The sequence below is a fragment of the Phaenicophaeus curvirostris genome, chromosome 7 (assembly GCF_032191515.1).
Source record: "Phaenicophaeus curvirostris isolate KB17595 chromosome 7, BPBGC_Pcur_1.0, whole genome shotgun sequence".
NCBI classification, from domain to species: Eukaryota; Metazoa; Chordata; class Aves; order Cuculiformes; family Cuculidae; genus Phaenicophaeus; species Phaenicophaeus curvirostris.
The window spans coordinates 26,654,483-26,681,570 of NC_091398.1; the positions used below are offsets into that span (position 1 = coordinate 26,654,483).

At 36.8% G+C, this 27,088-nt stretch overlaps 2 protein-coding genes across 2 annotated transcripts in view; both read right to left on the bottom strand.

Annotated features, from left to right (window-relative positions):
* The window catches only part of RPL37A (ribosomal protein L37a), a 239,101-nt gene that overhangs the window by 205,840 nt on the left and 6,173 nt on the right, over positions 1 to 27,088 (bottom strand). The window lies entirely within an intron of this gene.
* Positions 1 to 27,088, bottom strand: part of XRCC5 (X-ray repair cross complementing 5) — a 53,969-nt gene that overhangs the window by 5,847 nt on the left and 21,034 nt on the right. The window contains exons 10-19 of the mRNA XM_069861377.1: positions 25,638 to 25,700; positions 24,821 to 24,958; positions 23,833 to 23,923; positions 22,682 to 22,815; positions 17,749 to 17,945; positions 13,502 to 13,595; positions 12,031 to 12,100; positions 4,095 to 4,204; positions 3,481 to 3,577; positions 1,387 to 1,454 (exon numbers count right to left, since the gene is read on the bottom strand). Coding sequence (XP_069717478.1) covers positions 1,387 to 1,454; positions 3,481 to 3,577; positions 4,095 to 4,204; positions 12,031 to 12,100; positions 13,502 to 13,595; positions 17,749 to 17,945; positions 22,682 to 22,815; positions 23,833 to 23,923; positions 24,821 to 24,958; positions 25,638 to 25,700 — 1,062 coding nt within the window. The remainder of the gene's footprint in view (positions 1 to 1,386; positions 1,455 to 3,480; positions 3,578 to 4,094; positions 4,205 to 12,030; positions 12,101 to 13,501; positions 13,596 to 17,748; positions 17,946 to 22,681; positions 22,816 to 23,832; positions 23,924 to 24,820; positions 24,959 to 25,637; positions 25,701 to 27,088) is intronic.

A 27,088-nucleotide genomic window follows, 5' to 3' on the forward strand; every position in this document is an offset into this window, starting at 1 on the left:
GATTTCCTTAAGGGATAGTGGCTATTTCACACAGCATTAGCACATTTTAAGCATCAGTGGTAGTTTCAGACTAGAAAGTGAAGTTCTCAAGAAACATATTGTCTTAGGAAGTTTCCAAGTAAATACACAGCATTTGGAATATATAGCAAAAAAACTGATACTCTTTAAAGCCATCACAACATACTGGGGAAAATAATTGCTTTATACAATTACATGTGTTGAGAAGTAGCCACAAGCTTCCTGATGCCTATGAAAAAGCATCATGTTCTGTTGTTTGTACTCCACACACATGCTTAGTTCTCTGGAATCTTAGTTTGCTAGCTATTCATTTTCATAACATTTCTGTGCCTTCTTCACCTTAAGGTAAACTATTAGAGATGAAAAAAGCAGTTTCTAAAATACAACTTTTAACCTGCTCATTAATTCACTCATGGAGAACCTACTTCTACCCCCTTCTGGTTATGTTTAATGTAAGGCCTGGAAGCTGTGAAAATCAATGTGACCTCTTTTAGAAAAGCTGCTTCTCTGCAAAGTACTTAGTGGTTTTAGCCACAGGTTTACCTTGAAGGGTCTCTAATACAAGGATCTTCTTTCTCCTAAACTACTTAAAATCACGGCCAGCAGCCTGATACAAAATTGCCTGTCCTACCTTTTCCACACAAATACATTTTTGACAGCAACTCTTGAGTTCTGCTTTCTTTCAAACAAAAAGCACCATTCTGCCTGTTAGAATTCATTCCTTTGTAACTGTGACATCCTTCGCTCATCACTGCAGTTACTGAAATGTAATATTTCTGTAGAAAGAACACTTGCAAATATTCCTAAACTTTTGTTTCAAAAAGGATCTATATAATTACCAACAGCACTATCAGCATCATCTATGTTATCATCAATACACAAGAGCTGCATAAAGTAGAAAACACTGATATAATAACATACATAGTTAAAACCGGCCATAACCTTATCTTCCTAGAGTTCACAATGCCACTAACACAAGAGTATCCTGATATTTTTAACTCATGTGCTAACAATGTGATCACAGTTCCTTCTACGAAGTTCAAATAGTGATCTTGCATATATGAATAGCCTGTTTCTGTTCTACTACACTGAGTTCCTAAAGTTGCTATTGTTTGTAGAAGTTGGTTTCAAATAAGGAAATCCATACACGCTACTTTCTAAAGACCAACTAAAGCAAAATGCTGCAGTACATGCTACAGAATTTTTTTGCTCTGAATTCAGGCAATTTCAATTGCGTGGCAAAAGCACACTCTTCTTCCTTCATACGGATCCTATTTAATTTACCTAAAGATTTATCCACATAAGAAAGGATCTCCTGTTCCATAGCACGGGCTCTAAACAAATAGATACTCATTAAAAAAATGATACCTTTTCAGCCTCTTCACTAGTCACAGAACTTCCCTCTGCTTCATCTTTAGTGATCAAAGAAATTTTGTCTAAAAAAAAAAAAAGGAGATATAAAAATATCATTAGAAGGCTTCCCAAAAACACACTTAATGTTAGAAATGAAAAAAGTCTTCCAAATTGCAACTTCTGAATGTATCATCATCACCAGCAAAAATAAAAAAATACTGCTCAAAGGAAAGTGTGACCTGCATAAATGAGTCAACTATGATATAAAAATAAGTTAATGAGCATATTCATAAGCTTGTGGAAGTATCCATTTAGGAAACTGCTAATATTATGACAATCAAACTAATGAGACACTGAAATCATAGATCACAGATGAAATGCTGAAAATCTATCAGAAATTATTACACTTTTAGTCATTCACAGCATGCACTTAGGTCCTTAATAGCCTTAGAAAAATTAACTCCTTACATACAAACACTTATGCTGTGACTACCTGTAGTCTGGCTACCAAAGCGCTGGTCCTGCTCTCACTTTGCACCTTGGTTGTACCAACACCACCATCCTGGTACAGTGGCCCCCAGAAAAAAAACCCAAACCAAACAATCAGTGCTTGATTAATTTGTACCCCAACAAATTTTTCAGTTTAGCTCATCACATGGCTACACAACTGCTTGTGTCTGAATAAAGAAGCTGTGGGAGTGACAGCAAACAACAGCAGATTCATAAAGATCTCAGCAGCACGAGCATAACGCCACCTTAGTGTGCCCATAGACCTACACGGCAAGGTTTTACGAGACAAGTGAACTTGTCAAACAGATGTGCCCTACTCCTGAGCACTAACTCATTAACTCACATCCATCCTCTTCTGGTGATTACAGTTGCTCATGACAAGGCCCAACACACACCACATTTGGTAGAAAAGAGTGGATGGGTCATGTGGCAAGCAGCAGGGAAAACAGGACTTCTGCTTTTGGTAGTGGCAAGCAAAAAGCAATTTCAGCTACCCAATGAGAACGGCTAGGTTATGCATGAAGCACCACGATTTTATCATCTTCTCACAAGTAAGTAATCTATTTTGCATGAAAATATCACCTGTTTGTATTTGTAATTTTTTTCCTCAGAAATATACTCTAGATTGTTAAAAACTGTTTTGTACCAACTAATTTATTAAAACAGTATTCTAGCATAGCTTTGAAAGATCCAAGTTTCCTACTTTCAAAGTTTGTTAGCATTTTGCTTGCTTTGTTTTTTTGTTTCTTTCTTTTCAAATATCTTCAGAGAAGATCCCCTACAGTACTACTGAATATAATATTCTTCCAGTGTTGTCTTGTTCTCTTGTTTTGAGTTGCTAAACAAATTCGCATCTTGTACTTTGAAAACACTGGACAAAGTAGACATTACAAGGTGTCTGGAGTTTGTCACTTTGAAAGGTGCTCTACAAAAGCACATAATTGCATTTTATAGCATGCATCCTTAAGAGATACAGCTGGGCATTAACAGATTTTCTTAGTACTGAGTATGACATAAAAGATTTTTTTTAGTCCAGTATGTCTCGTATTTGCGAAAATGCTCCTTTATTTATCATTTGCGTAGTCTCCGAATGTCTTTTGGAATTGCACTGCCTTGTATCTCCCAGTTTAATCATAGGTAGGTGTCATATTACCACATATTCTGTCCTTCAGGTTGCTTAAACACAAAATGATCAGTGACACATTTCAATGCTATCTATGCCTTTTCTGACACTTAATTTGGAAGAGTCTTTTTATATCTCTGCTGCATGATTTTTTTCCCCATTTATTTTGAAATTCAGCTGAAATCCTCTCTTCTTCTCCTTGCCCTGTAACATTTAATTTGTCTCTCTTCTTCTACAATTAATTTACCATTTCAACAAGACTTGGCAAGGCATTATGGATATGCTGATATGAAATTATTAGTGCAAAAAAGGAAGTTGGAATGTGAATTTTTTTTTAACAGGCTGAAGGAATGAACCGCATCAAAATGCTGCACTGGGTTTAGTTTAAGTGTCCCATTGCTAACAAAACTCTCTTACATAATGGATACTGCAACTAGAAATACATTCCTCCCCCCATTTTTTAAATGCAATCCTACCTTGTATCATGATCTCCCAGAAATCAGCTAAGGCTTTATCTTCCACCTTTGATTTCAGGGCCTGCAGAAAATCATTAAAGCACTGCACCTTGGACAGCTGGAAAAAAATAACAGCAATGATAACAGAGAAATATTAAAGTAGCTTACTGAAGACTGCTGCAAACTTAATTCTTCATGAAGTCATCCAACACAAAAGTCAGTGGAGATTCTGGTTTTTTCTCTCTACTAAAAACAAGAGTTCTAAGCAAAAGTAAGCCACAAAAACTGCCTTTCAGAAAGCTGTAAAGACTTTCTTGTAGCTAGCTTTATTTAAGAAGAAATTGGAGGATTGCTTATTTTTCTTTTACAAGATTCAGGTCACAGGCCTTCTGTTTTTAAGTTTAAAGGAAAATAAACAACAGCAAATAATACCAGAGAAGCTAGTCCCCATTTCAATAAAAATAAAAAAAAAAAAAGGCAAACATACTTCTAAACTTCCAAACAGCATAATAGATTTTATGCTACAAATCAATACTTTTTGCTGCAGTAAGAAATCATCAAATTTCTAATACAGCAAATAGGCCCACCATGTCTTTAACCTGAAAGAGATGAGAGTTTTCACATATTAACATTACCTTAATGGCCTCCTCTCTGAAAACTCTGATGCAATTGATCCCTTTCATGTAGTACTGCGACCCTTTATTTTCCAAGAACTGATCAATGCGGTTTATCAACTGCTGACTCACTGAAAGGCAAGGAGAAATAAATAAACCAAAGAATGCACACTTTCAGGACAAAAAAAATATATATATATTTTTCTTTTACATTCCTCTCTCTATATTCCACAGGCATCAAAAAAGTTAATAATACTCATATTGCCTCAAGCTACTCAAGCTGATAATTGTTATCTGAGCTACTGACATTTACTTCAGCCTCTCTGGAAAACCTACATATACTAGGAAAAAACTCAAACTCAAGCATGGCCAAGGCCAAGTCTTTCCCAAAAGCCACAAGAAAAAGCACCAGTGTAGCTTGTTTGATAGAAAGTAAAACCAGGACATCAGGGATCCTAAAGCTGAGGGAGGTTACGTTCTACAACACAGGCAGATTACCTAAACATCCTTTGAAATACATGCGTATTTCAAGAAAAGCATTAAAATTTACAATGAAGGTGTAAATACAATCAAAACAACAGCTGTAGGGTGATTACAGTTACAAGACTACCTTGTTACCAACAATACTGTATATCTTCTCTCTGTACAGGTAGTTTGATGACTTACCATTGGGGCAATGCTGTTTATGATTATGGAGATAATTATTAAACTGTGCATGCCTGACAGAGAGAAGCAGAGGCAAACAATGAGACTTGTGCCAACAAGAAGGGGAAGAGTGAGGAGGAAGAAGGTGAGAATCCTCACTGTTAACTCCTAAAAGGTAGGTAGCTGTAAAACACTACAAATGTGACAAGTGCAAATGCCACCCAGAACTCTGCAATCTCAAATAAATTCTGCTGGATTATAGTCCCTTATTTTCTTCATGTTTAATTACAGGTGAGAAACTGGCCCATTTTACCCTACTAGCAGACACTTCAGGCTGGGAAAAGACAGGTGTGAGTAGTGTACAACTGTGTTCTAGAAACTCAGATGCATTGTGAAAAGGATAAATAGGAAGTGACAGTCCACTGCCTCTCTCAAAAGAAGAACAAAAAATTGGGTTAAGGACAAATGAAAAAAAAATACCAATTCAAACAAAACCAGTTAACCTCTTTACCACAGGCTGTGATGGGATGCTAGTTTTAACAGCTTAATACAAAATGCTTCAACAAATCCTTAGAATTCTCAAGAGGGGAAATCTATCAAGGGAGATAGAAGGAGGTGTTGCCATTGAGGAAGAAAATGCAGGAAAGCGATTTGGACAAGTCACAGCATCTGCCTAATCTGTTCTTGTACTGTTAAAAATGGGTTACTAGATTACCTTTAACCTGACCTACAGCCCTTCTTATTTTCAGATGTTATGGGCATAGATGTCACTGCAACTATTTCAGCCATGGAAACATCAACATAGAAAATCATCTGCCAGAGTGATGGAAGAGACAAGGTTAAGTTAACACACCAAGAAGCAGACATCATTTAAATACTGTATTCCAGTCCGCTCACTGTAAGCATACACAGCACTAGAGTTCATATTTATATTCTATAAAATGCCTAAATGAACTGAATCTAAAGGACAGCATTTCTGAAAAGAGCAAAACATGACATGTTTGATATTCTCCCACTAGAATGGGAAAGTCTACAAAGCTTCTAGAAAAGGTGGAAGAAAACAGTTCTGCTCAACAGCAGCCATCACACAAGAAAGCGTGCTAAAGTGCCTACTGCTCCAGAGGTGATCAGCTCACTCTTATTTATTTTACCAGTAGCTGACAAAGTAAATTGAAGTCTCACTACTCAAGCTCCCCAAGTTAACTAAGTCCATTTTTTTCATTGTTAACGATTTTCTCATTAAATGTTCTAATTTCTTACGAATTGCACTAATAAAAGCAAGTCCTGCTGGTGTTTTCTGTGGTGGTGGTGTTTTTTTTAAACTCTGCCTTTTCATTGATGTGTTAAATTAAAACCCCGGGCACTACGAGGGTGCAATAAAAATCTTTATTGTCAGAATGATTCCGGAATACTGTTTGAAATTATCAGACACTCCACTTCTTCTTTTGCATTCAATTTTTTTTTAAAAAAATCCTTTTCCATTTGATTGCACTGGCAGGCATCAGAAGAAAAGCCTTTTTCTTGCCACTGACTGTGAGCTGCCTCCTTTTGAAATTCGTTGTAAGGAACCAAAAAAAACCTACAATATTTTACTAGGCACTGAAAGACCATAATATATGCAAGAAAAAGGTTACATGGTAACAATATTTGAAGTCAGATTCTTCTAATATCTTCAAATAGCTTGGCTAAAAATGGGTCTGTCCATTGGGTCTCCCTTAAAGGACAGGCTAATGACTGAGTAATCCAAAATAGATAAAAATCCCGTGTCCTGATTAGACTTACAAATTACTTCAGGGGGTCAAAGACAGTACTAGAAATGGTAGATAAGGATTGCAACTGGAAGTTCTCCAAAGCGGACTCTGTTCCTTCACACTCTAGGTCCAAGAACTTTTTTTTTTGTTGATTTCCTGCTGCCTTTCATCTGCCTTTCCAGTAGTGTGACTCTTTGGTTCTGGATGCTGCAATAAGTGGATCTCCCTGCTTTTAGAGAAGGGTATGTTCCTCAAAGATTTCTACTTAACTAAGCTGTGAATATTAGTATTAACTCTGATGTGTCCTAGACAAACGTCACGCACTGAGGCTTTGAGCAGCAGGTCCTAGAGTTACAAACTCACAGCCTACACAAGCTATTACTGTGTAACAACAAGTTTTTTTTCTTCTCTCCCAACCTCCCTCATTCCTTACATACATTCAAGGAAGTGTAAGAAGAAACTTCTACATTTTGCATAAACTGGAATTCCAGCGCTCCTAATAACCACTGCATTTTGCAGATGATCCCAAGAAATTTTAATCTCCAGCTTTCCTTCTCCACTGTGCTCAATTGGTTAGATAACAAATATAGTGAGCAAAAGCTGAAGAACTATAGCTAAAAATAAAATCTTTGAATAGAAGATCTTTGTGTTCTACCAGAATTTAATCCCTTCCCCACTGTCATTCAGATACATTCCTTACTCTAAAATACACTCACCAGGGCTGCTATTTCTTGTGAAATATGCCATGAACAATTATATTCACTTGTTATTTCTGAATAGTTGCAGTACAAAAGTGTAGTTATATTTTCATGTTTGCTCAGTTGAGTCCTTGGTCTTGATTACTATGTCAACCGATTACAGCATAATAATAGATAAAGCTGCATTATAGTCCAAGTTCAATTCCTTGGTGATTCCTCACTCCTAAAAAAATCATCAGGTTAGAAAGATAGCTTTCTGTAGACAAAAGACTCCTGTTGTTACCAAGCTTTCGATTTAGCCACTGGTGGCAGTAATAATTTGCATTGACAGTGCTTGAATTAAGTCACTGACAAATCAGTTAAACCACGTGATGATAAATTTAAAACTACTGCTCTCTAAGTATTATCTTTTGGTAACTAAAAAGAAGGGATTCTAAACAGAAAACTGTTCTTTTATGGACTTTGCAATCTTCAAGCCAAAAAATAAGAATTTTTAGATCAAGAGCTGTTGAACTACTCCAGTGTCCTATGAGGTGCTCTTCAATTTTGAATGGTCTCTCTAAACAGCCTGTGGGGTATGGGTCAGAATGATTTAGGCTGGTTGGCTGAAGGACACCTGTTCCAAATCCCTGCTCAGACCAGGGTTGCTATGTATCAGGTGGCTCAATGCTCTACTGACGAATTCTGAGTAGTAGTAGTTTCAAAGACAGAGAGTCTCCAAGTTTTCTGGGCCCTTTTTCTGTGTTTCACTGCCATAATTGTGATTTTTATACCTTTTTTATCCCATAACATGTAATCCAAATTCTGTTTGTTGCTTGTATTTCAACCAATCGCTCTACCCTTCAAAGAAGAATCTGGCTTCATCTTCTCTGTGAAGTAGACACAGAGAAAACTTCAAAGTGATTTTATATACTTGAGTATTTGATTTGCAAATACTCTTCTAATGACTGAATCATTTTCATGAAACCAGTCATTGCATCTGTCCTGCCTAGCAGTAGGGTATGAATAGTCTCTGAAACACACAAAATCATCTAGTAAGATAAAAATGCAGACAAATTGCAAAGCCATATGCCAACAAAAAGTGAAAGTAAATACTGAGTTTTTATTATGTTATCTTAGGTCTAGAAAGATATATATCTTTCTATACACATTTATATACACATATACATGTGTATATACACATTTTTACAGAAAAGCATGCAGTAAAATATTCCTGTTGCAACTGTCTAATAAATTCCCATTGCAAATATTGTATACACAATTCTTTTATACATACAAAGCATCCAGTGCAAAACCAGTGTTCTACATTTTACTTAAGAAGCTATCTACATGCCATGGCAAAAGTGTGACATCTTAGCCACAACAGAATATTTGCTGAGACCATGTGCAATTACTGATTCTTTTTAACTTCCTTTTTCAAGAAATGCCTAGGAATAAAAATATTAACCAACTTACTATAAATAGAAAATGAACGTTTGGCACACTTTGTCTCTGGATACCTTTTTCTTATGTCCACAAACTGTACAGTTGTCATTGCAGATTTATCTCTTCAATGACAATCAGTACAATAAAAAAAAAAAAAGCTCTTTCAACTACAGAACTTCAGACATCAAATTTTCAGGTAGCACTTCTGTAAGATGCAATGAACTCTGGCCTAGAAGCTCACACAGAAAATTTACAAATCAAAGAAAATAATGTGCATGTGTCAGTATCTTTTTTTTCACCCCTGACTAAGCCATAGAATCCTATGAAAATGCAACACCCTGTATCAGACACCTTCTGCTCTCTAGAAATGCAGACATGGGCTGAAACCTGTAAACAGTCCAACAGGATGAACTGCTGGTCATGTGGCTACTTCTTTGGCATTACCAAAGATGGTAAGCACTCACTGCCTTTGAGAATCTCCTTTGCAGCCACGGCAAAGAAGAAACTCATTGTACATCCTTGAGAGTAATGATTAGATTCTACTCAGGCAAACTAATCTATTTTACTTGCATTCATTGACAAAAAACGTCAGAAGCTGTTATCAGAAGACTGCTCTTTGTGATGACTGTGCACTTGTAACCTGCTCAAAATAAGACCTACATAAAATGAAATCTCTCTGGCCATGAATGCAAGTAAGAAAATAAAGATACCTGGAGGGGAACACAACAGTAGTTACATGAGCAATCAACATTAAACAGTAAGTTGACACCATTACACAAAGCTTATCATGTAAGCCGTAAGTAAGTCCCTACTGTAATAAACTACACTCATGCCAATTAAAAACAAAAGTTGATTGCTGTTTCAGGAATTGAGCTGCCAGTCTCAGAACAACTATCCTTAAGATCCTTACCAATTCGAAACCCTTGGATTTCCTAAAAATATGCATTCACACGTTAGTGACCCACTAACAGCAAACACCTTGTTTCTCCTGCTCCGGTCTGCTGTGGGACACAGCATCAGACACAAAGCATCTAACTTGCACTTAGGTTTCTCCTGTGAACCAGGAAGGTGGTTGAGTCACCATCCCTGGAGGTATTTAAAAGATGGGTGGATGAGGTACCCAGGGGCATGGTTTAGTGGTTGATTGGAATGGCTGGACTCAATAATCCTGGAGGTCTTTTCCAACCTAGCGATTCTGTGAACGGCACAAACCCTGATAATCAAATCCCAGTGAGGCCACTGCAGGGAGACGCACTGGTACTCATTTTCACTGATAAACATACCATCAAAACTTCCTACAAGATGTTAAAAAAATCAAAATTCTCCTTGCCATACTTCAGTATTCATAACAATTTTGGTGAGAGACTTGCTGTGCAATGAAGAGGATGTAGCTTAATTAAAAAGCCACTGCACTGTCAGTATTTAAAGTACAACTCTTTCTATTGCTACAATTTCTCTACATACCACAAAAAACAACCTCCAACCAAACAGCTGAAAGGACTTTCTCCTCCTATGAGGGAACTCTGTTGCTATTTTGTTTTAAAATGAGAAGGTAATGAGAAGATAGGCTCTATTCAGTTTTTAAGACTACACTGGATGTTTTTTTCACACAAGAGAGAAGCAAATCAGGATGCAACCTAGTAATTCTCTTGTCTGCATCCTGACACATAAAATATATTTTTTTTAGATAAACTATATGAATGCCACAGATTATCCTCTCTGGCAAAAACATTTTACATTTCACATGCTCTAGCAGAGAAAAAAAAAAAAGCTTCATCATTAAATATGATTTAAAATTACACCACTACCACCCCTCCTTAGAACTACTGTACAGTTTTAAGGCAGAATTTACTATTTACATAACCAGAATGCAATACAGAAAGCCATTAAAAACATAACTGTAATGTTTTATGTATTAAGCTACCTAAAAAGCTCTAAAGAAAAAAAAAAGGATTATGCAGGAGAAAAAAAAATATGCAGAGCATGTTTTTATTTATAGCGGCTTCTACCTCTCCTTTAAATGGGTGACTGCACTACATTCTGTCTAACTACACCTTATAATTACAGAGGAGATCACACATAAAATAAAAGCAGATTGCTTAAAATTTCAGAAGCCATCCAAACATGCACTGCAGTTATCTGCAGCACAGCTACCAAGTGAACATATTTAAGTACTCTTTAGTTAAACCATCTTCAAGGGTAATCACTGTACTTACTTCTGTCTTAAAGCTTTCCTACATGATAAAATTAATCACTGTAACAAAGTAGTCAACTGCTTCACAGTTTCTGTATTCTAATATATTGTACAATGCTTTTTTTACTGCATCATAGTATATCTGAGATTTGAGAAGACAATTCCAAATTCTTTTCAATAAACAATTTCTTCTGGATCTAATGCAAAATCCACGTTAAAAAGGGCCTAGCTGACTTATGTGTCTGGAAATTCTCAAGAGAAATAGCTATGTAGGCTTTAACAGACTAAATCATGAATCAATATACCATTCAATATCCTCCCCAAACTATGCCCAAAAGGACCAAAGGCCTCATTGAAATACCTAACACCTTACTTCAGCACCTCTGTAAATCTTTTCCTTTGAAAAGAAAAGCGATTTGGCAGACGAGGCTTATCTTTTCACAACCTTCAAATCGCCCTTTAAAAGAAAAAAAAGACTCCATCCATCTTGTGCATTCTTTTTAAGACATCTTTGGATTACATATCTCTCTGTATAGCTATTTCAGCAGGGAAATACCATACAAACAAATGACCAATTCCATTGCATTTTCCGATTTATGGCATGCAAGACAGTGGCTGACCTGTGCTTTGTCTTCTTTCTTGCCTCTGCATCAAAACCCTGTCTTGCTGTATGTTGAGAATAGATTCAATGCACACAGAGCCTCCTCTCATCTTTAAGAGTCATATACTGTCTGCTTGTTACATCCTCAATTCTCTCATGCTTTCTTTTGCTTATATCAAGCAGTAAGAAATAAGGCTTGAATGTACAGATATAAATGCCAGATGTGATTGTTATTTCTTCATAGAGCAGAAGACAGGTTTCTCACAAAGCACACAGCCAACAGCCTTTCACTTCAAGCCAGAAAGATTGCATGAAGCCAGATGAGAAGCTGATACCTAGATTGAAGGTAGCCAGTCAGTACCAAGGGATCTTCCATTAGCAACACCTGAGGAGGTGCTCAGATGCCTCAGTGCAGCTGTCTATTGCCATCTTACACAAACACAGGCACCGGAGACTTTCAAATGAGGAGGGCAAATACTGACATGGGAATTGCAATTGACAACTTTCTATGCTGAGTGGCACTAAAAGCTAAGCAGTAAACTCCAGAGCATTACACAAAAACTTATGCTTAGACAAATGGATTGCATTCACGGAATCCTAAAGATGCTATTAAATATAACTAAGATAGATAAAAGCAATTTACCGTCTCTGAAGTCAGCATTTTTCTGCCTCACCAGAATTCGGAAATCTTCTGCTGGGTTAACACTGCCAACCTACGAAAGGTCCAAAAATGACACCATCATCTACCAATATCCTTCTCTTTCCTCTTCCAAGGCAACAAAAACCTTGAAGTTTCTATTTTAATATGGAAACAGGAGCTCTACACCTCTCTGCATGCACTCATAAAACGCAAGTCTTACAATTGCGGTCAAGTGCAGTACTCCCAGCAAAGGTTAGTTACGACACGAGCAAGATAAACACACACTTTCTATGCTATACTGTTATAAACTGTCCATGTTCTCTTGGCTTTAGAGATCAGAAGCACAGTAATTCAGGTTATCTGCTAGTTCAGCTTTGAGACTTTCTGTAGCGCAGACACCTCACCAATTTTGATAAGACGCTTAATGAGGAATGGGAGCTCCCAGGCATGTGGATACAGAATCATTGGTTTGTCACTCCAGTAGGAAGCTCAAAATTAAAAGCTTGCACTAGGCTAATTTACCCTTCTGGTCCAGTCTGACACCTTAAAGCTGAAGCTCTAAATGGCCATACAAGCACAGAAACCTTACAAAGGAACTAAAAGCAAGCCAAATATAAACAAACACTTACATTGGTTTTCCAGTAATAACTTTAGAAAAAATTACATTGCTTAACATTTCCTTCAGTAATCAAAATTCTCCTAAGCTTATTTGAAATCTTTACGATTTGCTGTCAAAAGAATTCATAAATCTTTCAAAAAGCTTGCTTGACCTCTTTGTGTTTCTTTTAGATTTGGCAATGCCACTTTTCAGGAAATAGCAGAATCTTCTTCAATTTTAATTTTTTTCTTAAATCTCAATTATGCATTTTAAAAAACAACCTTAAAGGATAGCTCATCAGAAACCAAGTCATGTTATCTCAGTATTAAATACTTTTTTTCCTGTAATACGAAAAATCAAATAAAGGAAGATGCATTCTTCATCTGCCTTTGTATACAACATCTGGAATAAGTTAAACTTAGCAGCAAGATAAAGCCAAATTTGTGACTTAGACTCAACTGATGCAAAGAACAATCTCTGAAATCACAGCAATACCTCTGATTAAATGTACAGAAGCAACTTCTACATTGCAGATGTTATGAAAGAGCACAAGAATGAAATTGAACCTCTGAACCCCAGAGTTCTGAGATACTGTTTTCTTCAAATCCTCAGGCTTGCCCTTTAGAGTTCTAGACACCGAGGGCTACTTTTTCCTGAAATATCCAAGACTGATGGAAACTTGTGCTAGCATACGCCTAAGGGCGGAGAAAGTTGTCGTTACAGTCTCTAGCGAAGAGTCTCAAGCCTACAAGTAAACAGCATTTCAGTCACTAACTAGAAATCCTCCTTTTACCAGGAATTCTGCATATACACTGTAATACACTCAGAGAAATAAATCTTCCTCTTTAATAATCAGATTTGTAAATATATGCTTACAGAGGTGACATTTCCTTCAGCGAGTTTCATGATGCTAAAGCTACCGTCCTCATCTTCAATTTTTGGTTTCTTAGGGTTGGGTCCATCTTCACTGCTGCAAATGAGGAGGACAAAAATTAATATAAGCACTTAAACTGTCCTGCCTAATAAGTAGAGAATCAGTAAATTAATGAAATACACACTGAACACTCGACAAAACTTCATTATATAACTGTTCCAAAATTAACACTAAACCATGCCTCATTCTTCCCTACAGGCTGCACAAGGCAGCCAGTAGAAAGAGATAACAAACTTTATCTTAGCGTAAAGCAAAGGCACCATTTGTTGAAGGTGTAAGATTTATTTCAGGAGTTAATTTACTTACACACATCTAATCCACCTTTCTAAATACACAGTATTTCCAGTACTTCATTTAGAACCTGTACATTAAGTTAACCTTTATAGCTTACATGATACACAGTATATTAAATGACATAGGTACTCTCACCAGATTTGTTCTAAACATGAAGTGGCAATGAAAACTGAACATTTAAGAACGAAAATAATTTATTCTTCAAAAATTACCTGCTAGCTCCTGTCTTGAAATTGATAGCTACTACAAACCTGTTTACACAGTGGCTTATGAGTCTAATGACCCACATTCTTCATGAGCACACAAAAGCTTTGTATATCCACTTACAGCAGTCAAAACCTGCTAGGAAAATGTCAATTAAGTACCTAATAACTCTCTTAGGACATTTTAAACTAAACCTCAAAATGTTTTCAAAAGACTATTTGTTAATTTTTAAAAGCTAATTGTGATCTCAGGCTACTTTATCACTTTGTCTTCATGGGTAACATATACCAAGATGTACATCCAAACTAGGACATTAATCGCAACATCTAACATGTCAAAATTCAGAATGCACCTTGGCATCAGAAGGAAATCCAGGTAATCACAAAAGGGGGAAGAAAATCAGACACCGTATTCTGTGTTACTGTGCAGGCTGCTGACACAGAAGAATCAAATTCAGTTTAAGAATGACTAAAAGCTACTCAGCAACCTAAACAGCAGTATTTGTGTTCAAGGAAACCTCAAAAAAAGTAATAAGTTTTTCTTACAAATTCTGCTACTGTGAAAAGAAGAAACTTCTTAACAACGTAGGGACAAAGGGAGAGATTCCAGAATAGGGACCACTTTGCATTCTACAAGGTTAGAAATAATTTTTAAAATTGCATTGAACCTTACATAAGCAATCAATTATTAGAAAAAACTTGTACAGTCTTCCTTTTTACTTCCTATAGCACTCTCCTCCCCTACTTCACAACCAGTGTCTATACCACTTTGTTTCAGCAGTATTCTCTGTTTTTTCCTGAATTTTGTCACTACCGAAATTAAATCCCTTCTCCTCAGCAACTCCTGTCATCCAACATAACCTTACTTATCACTCTAGGAGAAATGATGACTTTGGTTATGCCTCAGGACAAGGATAGGATACCTTGCTTCATTCTCAACCCTGCTGACTTTCTGGCTGACCTGGAACAAGTTGCTTGATTGTTTTCAACAACTGATATGCCTGTCTGTAAAACAGAGAAACTGATACCAGTGAGTTTAGAACTTGTGCTTGAACCAAAATTCTTGGTCATTGACATAGTTTGATGAAAAGTGCACAGAATGGTGAAAACTCTCTTTTAGAGTACTTTTTTCTCCAAGGGTGTTTTCCACTTAATTGCAATGTCTTGAAATCTTTTCCTTCCTGTATTATTTTTACTGATTCAAAATGTTTTGGGACTGAAGGAAGGAAGAGAACGTAAATGATGATGCTGCATTTAACTGTCTAGGGCCAAATCTATAGCTGTCATTAATCAGCTCAGTACAGCAGAAACTAATGAATCCATACCCATTTATACTAGCCAAGGATGTGACATTTAGAATCTGTTACTGGTAATGCACTACTTGCAGTACTTTTAAACTGTAAAATGTGCAACTACTACTTGAGAAAAATTCATGAAATACAAGCTTAGTTTAGTTTAGAACACCCACTTCTACATTTATCTAGAAGCCTCTGACATACTGCCAAGCTGGATGAGGCAACAGCCTCTCCTAAGACAACCTAGGGAGTAAAAAGTAAAATGCTTTCTATTTATTAGATTTTTTTTTAGACTACATACAGCTTAGCAAAGTGAATCAAACAAATGCTGAATATTAGAATCTGTATTAAGATATTGTGCCTTCATTTATGCTGCCTTAATCCCATTAGACCATAAAAATTGAGCAGAGATGAATCAGGTCAATGAGATGATAGGTGACAAATCTGTTTCAGAAAACAAAAACGATGTTCAAGAGTTTCTAGCCAACTTTTTTCAAAACACTTCAGTGCAAATCATCTAGATCTGATAGCTGAGTGTTAGCCGGCGCTTAACATTTTCTTTAGTCATTGTTGCAGTGATGTAGTTTTCTTATCAAGTGATTTAATTATATCACTCGGCTTTTCCCCAAACACAGAACAAAACCACAAAGTTAAGACTTTGCTGCAGTACTGACAGCACTACTGTTACCATTCATTACTACAGCAACACCATTCATTACTACAGCAACACCAGTTTTTTTTCATATTTTTTAAATCATATTACCATGCTTTCTTCTTTGCAAAGTGGAGTCTGTACCCTTTTGCCTCTTTTACAAGTTTATTTTTAGATCATTTTAATGCCTTACACCAATTTCTATCTCAATTATTTGTACAGCACCCCTCTAAAGGAAACTAGCTTTTAAACAGAACAATTTTCCTTGTTGCTTGTTAAACTGATGCCTTTGGAGCAATATGTTTTTAAGCAAATACTAGTAATAGGTCACTGGTTTTTGTTTAAATTCTCCCCCTAGCTTGTTTGAACCCAAGTTTTGCTTTTTTTTTTTTTCCTTTCTGTACTGGTTTTACCAGTTTTTAAACCACACATACAAATGTATGTATGTTATACACACACTGAAGCTGAAAGAGAAACTGAAGAGAGCTGAGAAACTGAAGCACAGAGCAAGGACAAGAATATTTAATCAGTATGAATTCACAGACACACCAGGGCAAGACAAGCACACGTAGCAGTGAACAAGTTGAAAAGCCAGGTATTTCCCAGTCTGTATACAGAAATGTGCTCATTATTCAAGAGCAGTAATGTGAGAAGTCCTATATCACGTCTTCCCAATGATAACACAGTGAGGATGCTCTAGCCAATCCAAGGTAAAGGATGTATGACAGCTCAGCTAAGCAAGACCTCAAAATGGCTCAAAGACATTGCTCCTAACACTAGAAGGACTAAACTAAAAACGACAAAAGAGAGGGAGAAATATCTAACTGAACTCTGAAACATCCCAGAGTGTTCACCAATTATATTAGAGATAATAAATTAAGCTCCAAGAAGCAGATTTTGTTTGAGCAAACTGACATGGCTGACATAACAGTACCAGTGCAGTAGCAATTAAGCATTTGTTCTTCATATTTGCAGCAGAAATAAAGTAAACACAGTTTATGTAAAAAAAAAAAATTATCTTGGAAATTGGTCAGACAGTAGATGTTCCAGGAAGAGTACTTAACCATTTTTTTCCAAGACATCCACATTTAGTACACAGCAGACAATAATGAAGCAGCTTTTCTTTTGATTTGGTATGCAAAATGAAAACTACAGAACACCTAAATCGAGCATGCTGAGAAGGAACACTCATCTTTACAGCTAATTTGAAGCTCCACAGCATTTATTCTAAACTAAATTAGACCTACTATTATACTTATTTGAACTATTTTATAACTACTAGTAGAACAAACTGACCAGAAGACAGTAAGCAATGCAACAGATTGCCCAAAGAGGATGTGCAGTCTCCAGCTTTGGGTGTTTTCAAGCCCAGACTGGATGAAGTCCTGAGTTACCTATTTAGATTTCACAAGTGACCCTGCTCTGAGCAGCAGGTTGAACAAGAAACCTCCTGAGACGCCTTCCAACCTGATGGATTCTGTGATTCTGTGACAACAAATACAGATGTGAGGAAGCTACAGATTGCTTCCTGGTGTGCCTTGTCTCATAACAGTAAGACCAACACTATTCACAAAACACTCCAGACATACTGCAGTATCACAATATTCTCTACCCATCACTATTTTTTATACTGTGTAACTTACTGTTCTTAGGTTCAAAGACTCCAAGTCTGCTTCTACCAGCAAAAACAATATGAAGTGAAAGAAAAAGTTTCAAAAAAAATACATAATACATCTCCAACTTACTTGTCTTTGAAGATGTCTTGAGCAGTCTTCTCTTCCTTTTTCTTTTCGACTTCCTTGAGGGGGAAAAGTGCTTTTACTTTTTCAAGAGGAGCCTCACACCTTTCTTTTACCACACGGGGCATCTCCAGCATCTCTAAAAGGTGCTGTTCAATTGGCGGCAATGGGTCATTGGGATGAAAAGCCTTATGCTGCAAACACTGAAAGAAACAATTTGAACAAAAAAAAACTTGTCGTTTATGTGCTTTTAATACAATGCCTGTATGCATGACATCATATGGTACATGCAAAATAGCTTCCATATTAAAGAAATTGTGTTGCTATTTGCTGACAAATATTCCAGGTCACAGATGGATTCAAAGTCATATGAGCAGCTGTTTAAGGAGATGAATATTTATATTAAATAAGAATACTGAATCAGATGAGCTTGCACACTCTCTGGAATGTTCTATGAAAATTATTAGGAAAACCCCGGGAAAGGTCATCTGCATCTATTCAGCTTTAACTTCACTTTACCTTTAAAATGCAGTTCTAGATAAAACAGTCACATGGGAGAGATTTCTATACATTGCAAAATTATTCATTAAGACACACACCTCAATCACGCATTCCATTTAACAGTTCATTGTCCCTCAAAAAAATATTTCTTCTTGGTCTATAAAACTCAGTATGCATACAAGAAATATTTTCACCAGTTTAAGAGCAAATGGAAAGAGAGAAGTTAAATGTGCGCAGTCGAGGCACAGAATATAGGTGTGCTTGCAAATTAGCTTTGAAAAGAGTGAGGGAATGAAGGGGCCTGACAGATGTACATCAAAGTTCGAACAGATGGTAAAGAGCTACAGAAGAGAAGGCTTTTTCACCAAAGAGTAAAGGCACTGCACACAGTCAGGGAGCCAAGCAGAGGGACAGAGATGAGGTTAATGAGGCAGGCTACGGAAATTCCATCGAGAATTTTTAAAAAAAAAAGTAGGTATGTCTTATGTGCTGTGAATTGTGGGATAGCAGTAGAGATGCATGCATATGCACACACACAGGTACCACTGCATGCACACAGATGCAAGAAAACATGTGATGTACACGGGAAAATAATTTGCCAAGCCCACTGTACTGAGTGAATTAGACACAAGTGTGAAGGTAACTTAGTAAACTAGGAATATAGCAGAGATTTGCACCCCTGTTGGCTTTCAGACATGACATTAATATAAAAAAAAAAAAAACCAAAACAAAGAAAAAACTCCTCTATTTATGCTGAAAAGCTGCCAATAAAGAAAATCCAGACCATATGTTGCACATCAATACTGATGTGCTTTCATGCTGCCATTAGGATTCCAATCCATATCAGAGCATACTTTCCAGACCAGGCAGTCATACAAGGCTGCTGATTTGGAAACATTTGTAACGATTTAAAGCATAATTATTTTGAAAGAGAGTAAAAATGTTGCTGGAAGCTGCAGTAATGACTCTTGTGGTACAAAAAAAAAAACATACTAAAACAACATTAGGGGACTGATTTAACCTCACAAAGCAAAAAAACCCGAAGTCCCCTGTTATGAATGCATTTATCAGGCTTTTAGATCTAAAATCTCTATGGGTGCCGGTGCAAGACCTGAGCAGACTGAAGAGTGACAGCCTCTACTTGCTCCTTTTTATCAGAGTAGATGACAACCTCTGAAACCCAAGATGGGATAGCAGGTACCTTCAAAACTCAGGTGCTAAGTGGAGATGAAATTGAACAGATTTAGTCTGGAGTTTCTAATCCCAGCCAGTCCCATTTAACCTTGCTTCCTCTTCCTTCCATATCCAGCAAGAATCACTCCTGCCTTTGCAGGCTAGAAGGTGACCCACGCTGCCACTGGCTTCCAGACTCACCATTCTACTCATGCATGTTGTCAGCAACGTACTAGCTCCTCCTTGCTTTTCCTAATTTCCTTACATTTCCAGCCCAGAAATGCAGCCAAGCTTTCAGGAACAGCAACAACACTAAGATACTGGTAGATCAATGTAATGAAATGGGCTTTTCACATAATTGACTCCATGAAAAGCAACAGCATAAATGCAAGAATATACAGGAACTTGTTGCAAGAAAGCATCCTGTCTTGTTCCCTTCCATAGAACATCTAGGAACACACTTTTGAAAGAACGTATTTTACATATCAGTAAATCCTACAGCAACCTGAGAGTATTTAAAGCCTTAGAATATGGGAGACAGGTTCAGCTATCTGAAAGATAAGGACCTAGTCTATACCAGTCTCCTACTCACTCTACACAACCACAACTATCATGTAATTATGATCTCCGAAACAAGAAGGGTCAATTACTTCCCAAAAGTTCTTTTTTCATGGTCTAAGGAATAGACTTGGACAAGTCAGCTTACACTAGTTAGCTAGCTTTTGGGTCATTAAACCTGTGTGAACTGAATCCCAACATGAGTGTTAAATTTATACCTAGTTTGTGACTAATGCAAAATCACCCTCCAACAGATCCACTACATTCAACCAAAGATAAGATTATTTGTTGCAGAAAGTCCTTATAGACCTTCCACAAGCAACCTCCTGTCCCACCACTGCTCTGCTTTTTGAAACGTAAACAAGCTCAGTCCTCCAAGGTCACTTAGACATAGTTTAACAAAGGCCATTAAAGATTTAGACTCTGCAGCAGCTTGATCCCAGGAACTATGCAACACTGCATTGCCACCATCTCCACAAACTTTCACTCCAGGTCTGTTGCAGAATAGAACAATCATTGTTGAACAATTTGTTTATCCGACTACCAAATAAAATGCACTGCATTCCCCAAATGTCTTATGTACTTCAAAAGCCTGTATTTAAGAGGAACAATTTAAACAGGGACATAGGAAGCCTGCCACCACAAAAGCTATCGAAGTTCACTTTGGCTTTTCTGGAAGCAAAGAATAATAGTTGAAACTTTGGATAAAGGACATTCCTCATCTTCCACTCCAGCAAGCATTAGCAGCTCCTTTCCACTCATTCTGTCATTTCCTGATGCCTAACACTGCTTCCACAGACATAATTTATCTTGATGTTTCTGATTAAATTCTGGCTCTTGTCACTTATCATTCAATTTACCTTCATGAGGTAACAGACCAAGAAAATGAAGGAGGATTTCATCCTTTCTTTAGAGTTATTTTTCCAGACCGTTTATAGGTCCTGTTCAGCCCAATCAACTTAATAGCTACATTCAAAAGATGATGTATTATTTTAGTTTGTTCTTAAGGAACTGGTAGTGCCACCTGCTCTAAAAGCAAAATATTAAGAATCTGGAACACATTTGCAGCAAAAGAAGAACAATCTTTCTGCAAGTTATAGAGATATAGAGCAGTTTTGTAACCAAGACAAAAAAAATGGGGCTGTGCATGGCCAAAAGAAAGCACTAAAAGGACTGATCACTTAGGGCTTTATAAACAGCAAGCACTGTGGATAGGAACTGTATACTACCTAGTACACTGAAACAGTTAATAATTACTTTCTGCACCAGCAGCATTCACTCTTACAAAGCCCTATTATCCACTAAGGAAACTCGCAGGTTATGCAGTTATTGTCTTGTAGCAGCACTTGACTCAGCTCTGGGACAACACTATCGTGCCGTTTGGGAAGACAAATGCCACACCTGAAGAAACATCTTTCATTGATAGACAACATCCTCTGAACCAAAAGAATGAAAACTTGTATCTAGCAATATAACAGAGGAAATTCTATCCCCTGTGTGTTTCATTTACAAGCAAAACCATATCTGTTTTGTAAGACCCAAGCTTTACAAGCTTTCCTTAAATATGAGCCATGCAGAGGTCAATCCATTTTAGCTCTTGCCTAGCAATAACCTTCTACTGACCAAATCTTGCATTCATTTACACACTGTCTTGTCAATATGACTGGCAGAATTTGAAGGGAACACCAAGTTCTTCACACATCAATCTGAATAGAATTTGAAGACAGTGGGCTTAGGTGTGTTCTGGGATCCTTTGCTTCTTTTGACAGTAATGAGGCAAGCATGGGTTTTGGCAGCTAGAATAAGTTTTCTTAATTTAAAAAAGCATCTTCTAACAAAAAAAATCGATGAACATGGTTGCTACAATACCACTGCTGGTCAATTTTCAGAGTGGAGTCACGTACTCAATATATCTCCATGGCTCTGTACACAACACAATTCCGCAGCTGCACAAATTGCATCATAATTTTCCTTATTTTTGAATTTGCTGTGTCATTTTTTTGAACACTTACATTCCAATGTATAATTAAATCTCTCGCCCTCACAGCGGCAATGAAAATCTTCATGATATGAAAGGAATGTAAATCAAAATCTAGACAGCTTGATACAATAACTGCAAGAAGTGTGAACTGTTCTGCTCAGCCATAAAATGCATCAACCCAGACACCCAAACGGAACATTTTAAATGTCAGCAATGTTAACCATTTACCATTGATCAAGTTCACCTCAGACTGACCTGTTTTGGAACCACTGCTAGATGCAACAATACACAGAAAAATGATTGTGCTCAAAAATTGATGGGAGACAGAATGAGGAGCTAAAGACATCCGCAATTTTCAGTCAATTTGTCTCTTTGCCCAAAAGCTGAAGACTGAGTATATGTCTGCAGCATGATTGCTGCCATACAGCACTGAAATATACAAGCAAGTTTTAACCTGTCTAGTCTAGGTGCCTGTAAATAACACCGATGTTGTAGACACCTCAACACAGGCATAATTTCCCTTGCTTCCTAGAAAAAAGACATTTTAAGCATAAAATCTATGTCAGGGACAACACAGAAATCACTGGCTATCCCATACTTAAATGCAAAAGAATTTATATTCCCATCTTTGCAAAGCAGATCTTTCCAATGTGAATCACAGAAAGCCAGCAGGGTGAAAAGTCTTAACAAAAGAAGTTTTTTAAATTGCCGTATAGTCCATCTCACCTGATATAATCTCTGAAAATGAGGGTTTGGGATTTTGCTGGGCTTAAACAGGTCCTCAAAAGTTTCTCCATCATCATCTTCATAAATCAAATTCATAGAATCAATCAAAGAGTCGACAGCAGACAACTGATTGTCTAAGGCAGCAATGACACACAAACAAAAATCAAATACACTTGCCAATAGATGCATTTCTTGAAACAATGTATACATGAAGATTCACTTCACAATGTAAAACTTTGACCAAGTCACTACATGCCACAGAATACACTGCAGATAGAGATGTGCCAATAGAGAATATGGATAATGGACACAGTAATAAAAGCCCTGCTTTATTTAAGGACTACAATGTAAAGTCATAAAGTCTTCCCCCTCCCTGCCCAAGACCTCAATCACTGCTGCCATCTGCTTCCATTTTTCTTCTTTTTCAGGATGTTTTTATTTGCAATGGAAGGTTTATAGGCCACTTAGAAAACAAGGAGAACAATTTGTTTGAAAAAATAAATGGAGTAATATAAATTTTAAAAGTTATGATTGCAAATCAACACAGTTCACAACAGTCAACTACTGCTTTGGTAAGCCAGCTTTTAGATCTGTTCTCAAACTGCTGGTTATAGGCAAGAAAATAAAAACTGTTTCCAACCCAGCATGCTTTATATTCTCTGACATGTAGATGCCTATTCAATGGCTCTCATAACAAATTAAAGAAGCAGGAGGGGATTTTAAACTACATCCATTTACACCCATGGCTGTGCAAAACTCTCAGAACAGCTAGTCAAGCTTTGTATAGGTGCAAGTTCTTTGACTCTCCAAAGATGCCCTCCATCTGAATCTGGACACCAAGTAAACGCATGCTTTAAAAAACAACACACCACAAAAAATACTATACACTCTTTGCCTTTGTGCATTATATTAAAAGGCCATACTGCAACTGACTACAGGACCAGCTTTGTATGAATGGAGCTGATGTCTATACTGTAATTCTAGGTAGGTGATCACATATTGCAGGTCCCATAAGGTTTGGCCAATACGTCTCATAAATTAGTTCAGTGATCAGAAGATACAGAGGACTAAATCTCAGATGCCTATCACAGCGATCCTGTAAGACTAAAAATCCCATGACCTGATTCAGAAGTCATTTAACAGGATCTTACCTGTAGGAATAAATTTTTTATTGTTTTTCAAGGATGAAAATATGTACTGCCTTAAGTCTTCCATGAAGGGTAGTTGCACATAGATGAGACACTGAGCAAGACAAAAGAAGAAACAACTGAGCCTGAGGTAAATAAATCTAAAGTATCCCAGAAGGCCCTATCAGGGTAATATACATGTAAGAAACATGCTGCAAAAATTCTGATATACCATTTTGCTTCAGGATCTCTCAGAATTTTAATACAATTATTTCAAATATGCTTTTGCTGTATAAAAAACTTTTTTTTTTCTCCTAAGAAACCGACTTAATTTCTTTCTCCTGTTTTTTAAAATAACCTTTTCAAGTAAATAAATTTATTACTGTGTTGTTCCTAACTCTCCATATGAATTTAAACAACAGCTTTAAATGCTGTGAGCTGCACCCCTCAGTTCCAGTTGACTTGGAAACCTAATGACAACAGCATAGTTCAACACGCTTGAGATAATACACCAACTATCAAATTCAAATTTTGTACTACCGAGCAACCTAAAGGTAAATCTGCAGTTTAAGAAAATGAAAGAATCTAGTGCAACATTGGATTGTATGCAGAGAGGCAGGTAATAACACAGCAAGAAACCAGTGCTTACTTATTACAGAACTATGTGATTACACTGTTTCTTGATATTGAAAAATTTGAGTTTTACAGGATAACAAAATAAAATTATTACTATGTTATTGAAATAAAAATCAGTATTACTGATCAGTAATACAGGGAATACTAATAGAAACATATGGCATTATTTTTCCATGGTTTTTCTTGGGAATTTTCTTAAATGTTGTCCTGATACTTGGTACTATGTCCTAAAGTCACTCTGAAAAGTCACATTGGTTTATTCTGATACTACACAAACATACAAATTCATATACTTCAAATATGGTCTTTTATTACTTGGCATTTGTAAAGCATCAACACAGAGGTTCTCTATAGAAAGGTATGAGTGAAATATTACCTCATATGCATCCTTAATAAGTGGAAAAGCTACCCCAACTTGTGGGTTGCATCTTCTATCATAAGCATAACGCACTATAGCTACCACTCTCAACTCATCCAATGCATGAACAAGGGCAGAAAAAGCAACTGCTGCATTCTGGAAAGAAAAAATTAAAAAATAAATCTAGAGACTCATGCAAGTTCTCATTAGTCTGCTGAAATACACCCTTCACAGTTAATTCAACAGCACTGATTTAGTCGAGACTAGTTTCCATTTCAGCTATAAATTCAACACAAGCATCTTTTATGTTCAAAAAAGTAAGGCAGCAGAAATGTCAAATCTCATCATAATAGTGGATCCATTCAAAGCTAGCAAACTTTAGATCCAGCATGTTCCACCTTTTTCATTAGGTGTGAAGAGCTCTCAGAAGTATTACAAGAGAAAGGGAGGAAAGTCAGACCCTTAAAGGAACAAATCAGGGCACTACAATGAGGCTTTTGCCTCTAGTGTTTAAGATAATGTGGAGGTCTGTTCTAAATAACAGCGACAGGGTCAAGTGATGCTTTGTCTGAGAATGGACTTAAGCAACAATTCCAAGTTCCCCATGCCCTTCCACAAACATAATATTTACCAGTTTCTCATTATTCATGAGATATGGTATTCATTTGGGCTATAATCCAACTTCTTTTCATCCTAATGGGCAACAGAATGAGACTTCTGTGAGGTGCATTACGAATATGTTTTATTAACATGGAAAGAAGGGACAATCTCAAGTGACACCACTTTTCCCTTCCACAGCAAAACAACATCAGCATTAAACTTCAGTTCACCTTACCTCATCATCTTTTGCTGCAAAGACCTTCAGAACCTGGTTGCCCATGTAGTAATGCCTCTGAATCTACAGATTCAAATGGTTAAGAGTTAGCCTGATCTAAAACAACTGTCATTAATGTGACCGGACAAATTAAATTATGAAACAACACATTACTCCAGTGAGAAGACACAAAACATAATTACTGTACATAGAAACTAAAGTCCTGTATGTGTTTTATACCTACACTTATCACTCAATATGGATACCCAGTCATTTTCAGCAGGATATTCTCATGTCTTCCTACTGATGGGCAGGAATGACAGGCTATGGTACTTGCAGCTGTTACCAGTCTGAATAACACTGTAGTAATTCAAATGTCAGTGTGGAAAACCACAGTAGTTAACAGAAGACCTAAACCTGACACTACATGTATGCTATTACATTTTCCTAACAAAGCCATGACAAAAAGGAGCTGAAAAAAGTCACATCCGTAATTAATAAAGCTACTTCAACAACAACCTGGAGTACATACATCTCTGCTAGCAAAGAAGGACTTCTGTTAGCAGAGTTTATGCTATTTATTAGTTTATGCTCATGAACATGGCTGACACACTCACCCCACAAAAACCCAACCAACCCAGGCTCTTTAAGGGGCATTGCAGAACTACAGAGGCCATAAAACACACCCAGAGTAACACTGCAATAGTGGAAAACCTGTCAGAAAGACTGCACATTACTATGAACACTGCTTAAAGCAACCTTTCTTTGTTAAGGAAAAATCTCTTCAAATAACAGTGTCTCCAAACTAACCTGCAGTTTCATTATTTAGCAAATTACCACAATGCAGTTGAAGTCAGTGACAGCTTGCACCAGAGCAGATCTGTTTCATGTAGTACAGCACAAGTCTTCAATTCAGATTATTCTACCTGCACTAATTCTTTGCTGCTCTGTCTCTAAAATCTTAGAAAATTTTATGTTCAGTACAGTATAAATATCTAGACGTGTGTATCACTGCATCTTTTTTGTTTGCAAAGAAAATAGTCCCTTTGTAACATTTTCAAGTATTATTTCTTGATTTACACGGCATTGCTTATAAATTAGAAATCAAAGTTTAGGAGGTCTCTGATCTTCTTTCCTGAGGGATGTGAATAACTCAGAAAAATAATAAGAGGTGGTTCTATTCCTTCTTTAATTATGTATTTGGAGCTGTTCCAATTTCTCTAGTTAATAATAAATTATCTTTCCTCCAAAGTTTTTAAAAGAAACAATTTAATATAAAATATACATTTGAATAGTATCAGTAGTGTGATTCCAAACAATAAAATTTCAGAAGCCAAAACATAATGAAAGCATGGGTCTTCAAAATTCCAGTTGTAGCTGAAAATTTCCTGATATCATTATCTATTTAGTATAATTTTAATCCTGCAATCACACTTGAATAATTTTATTCCACTGAGGACTATGCAACCACT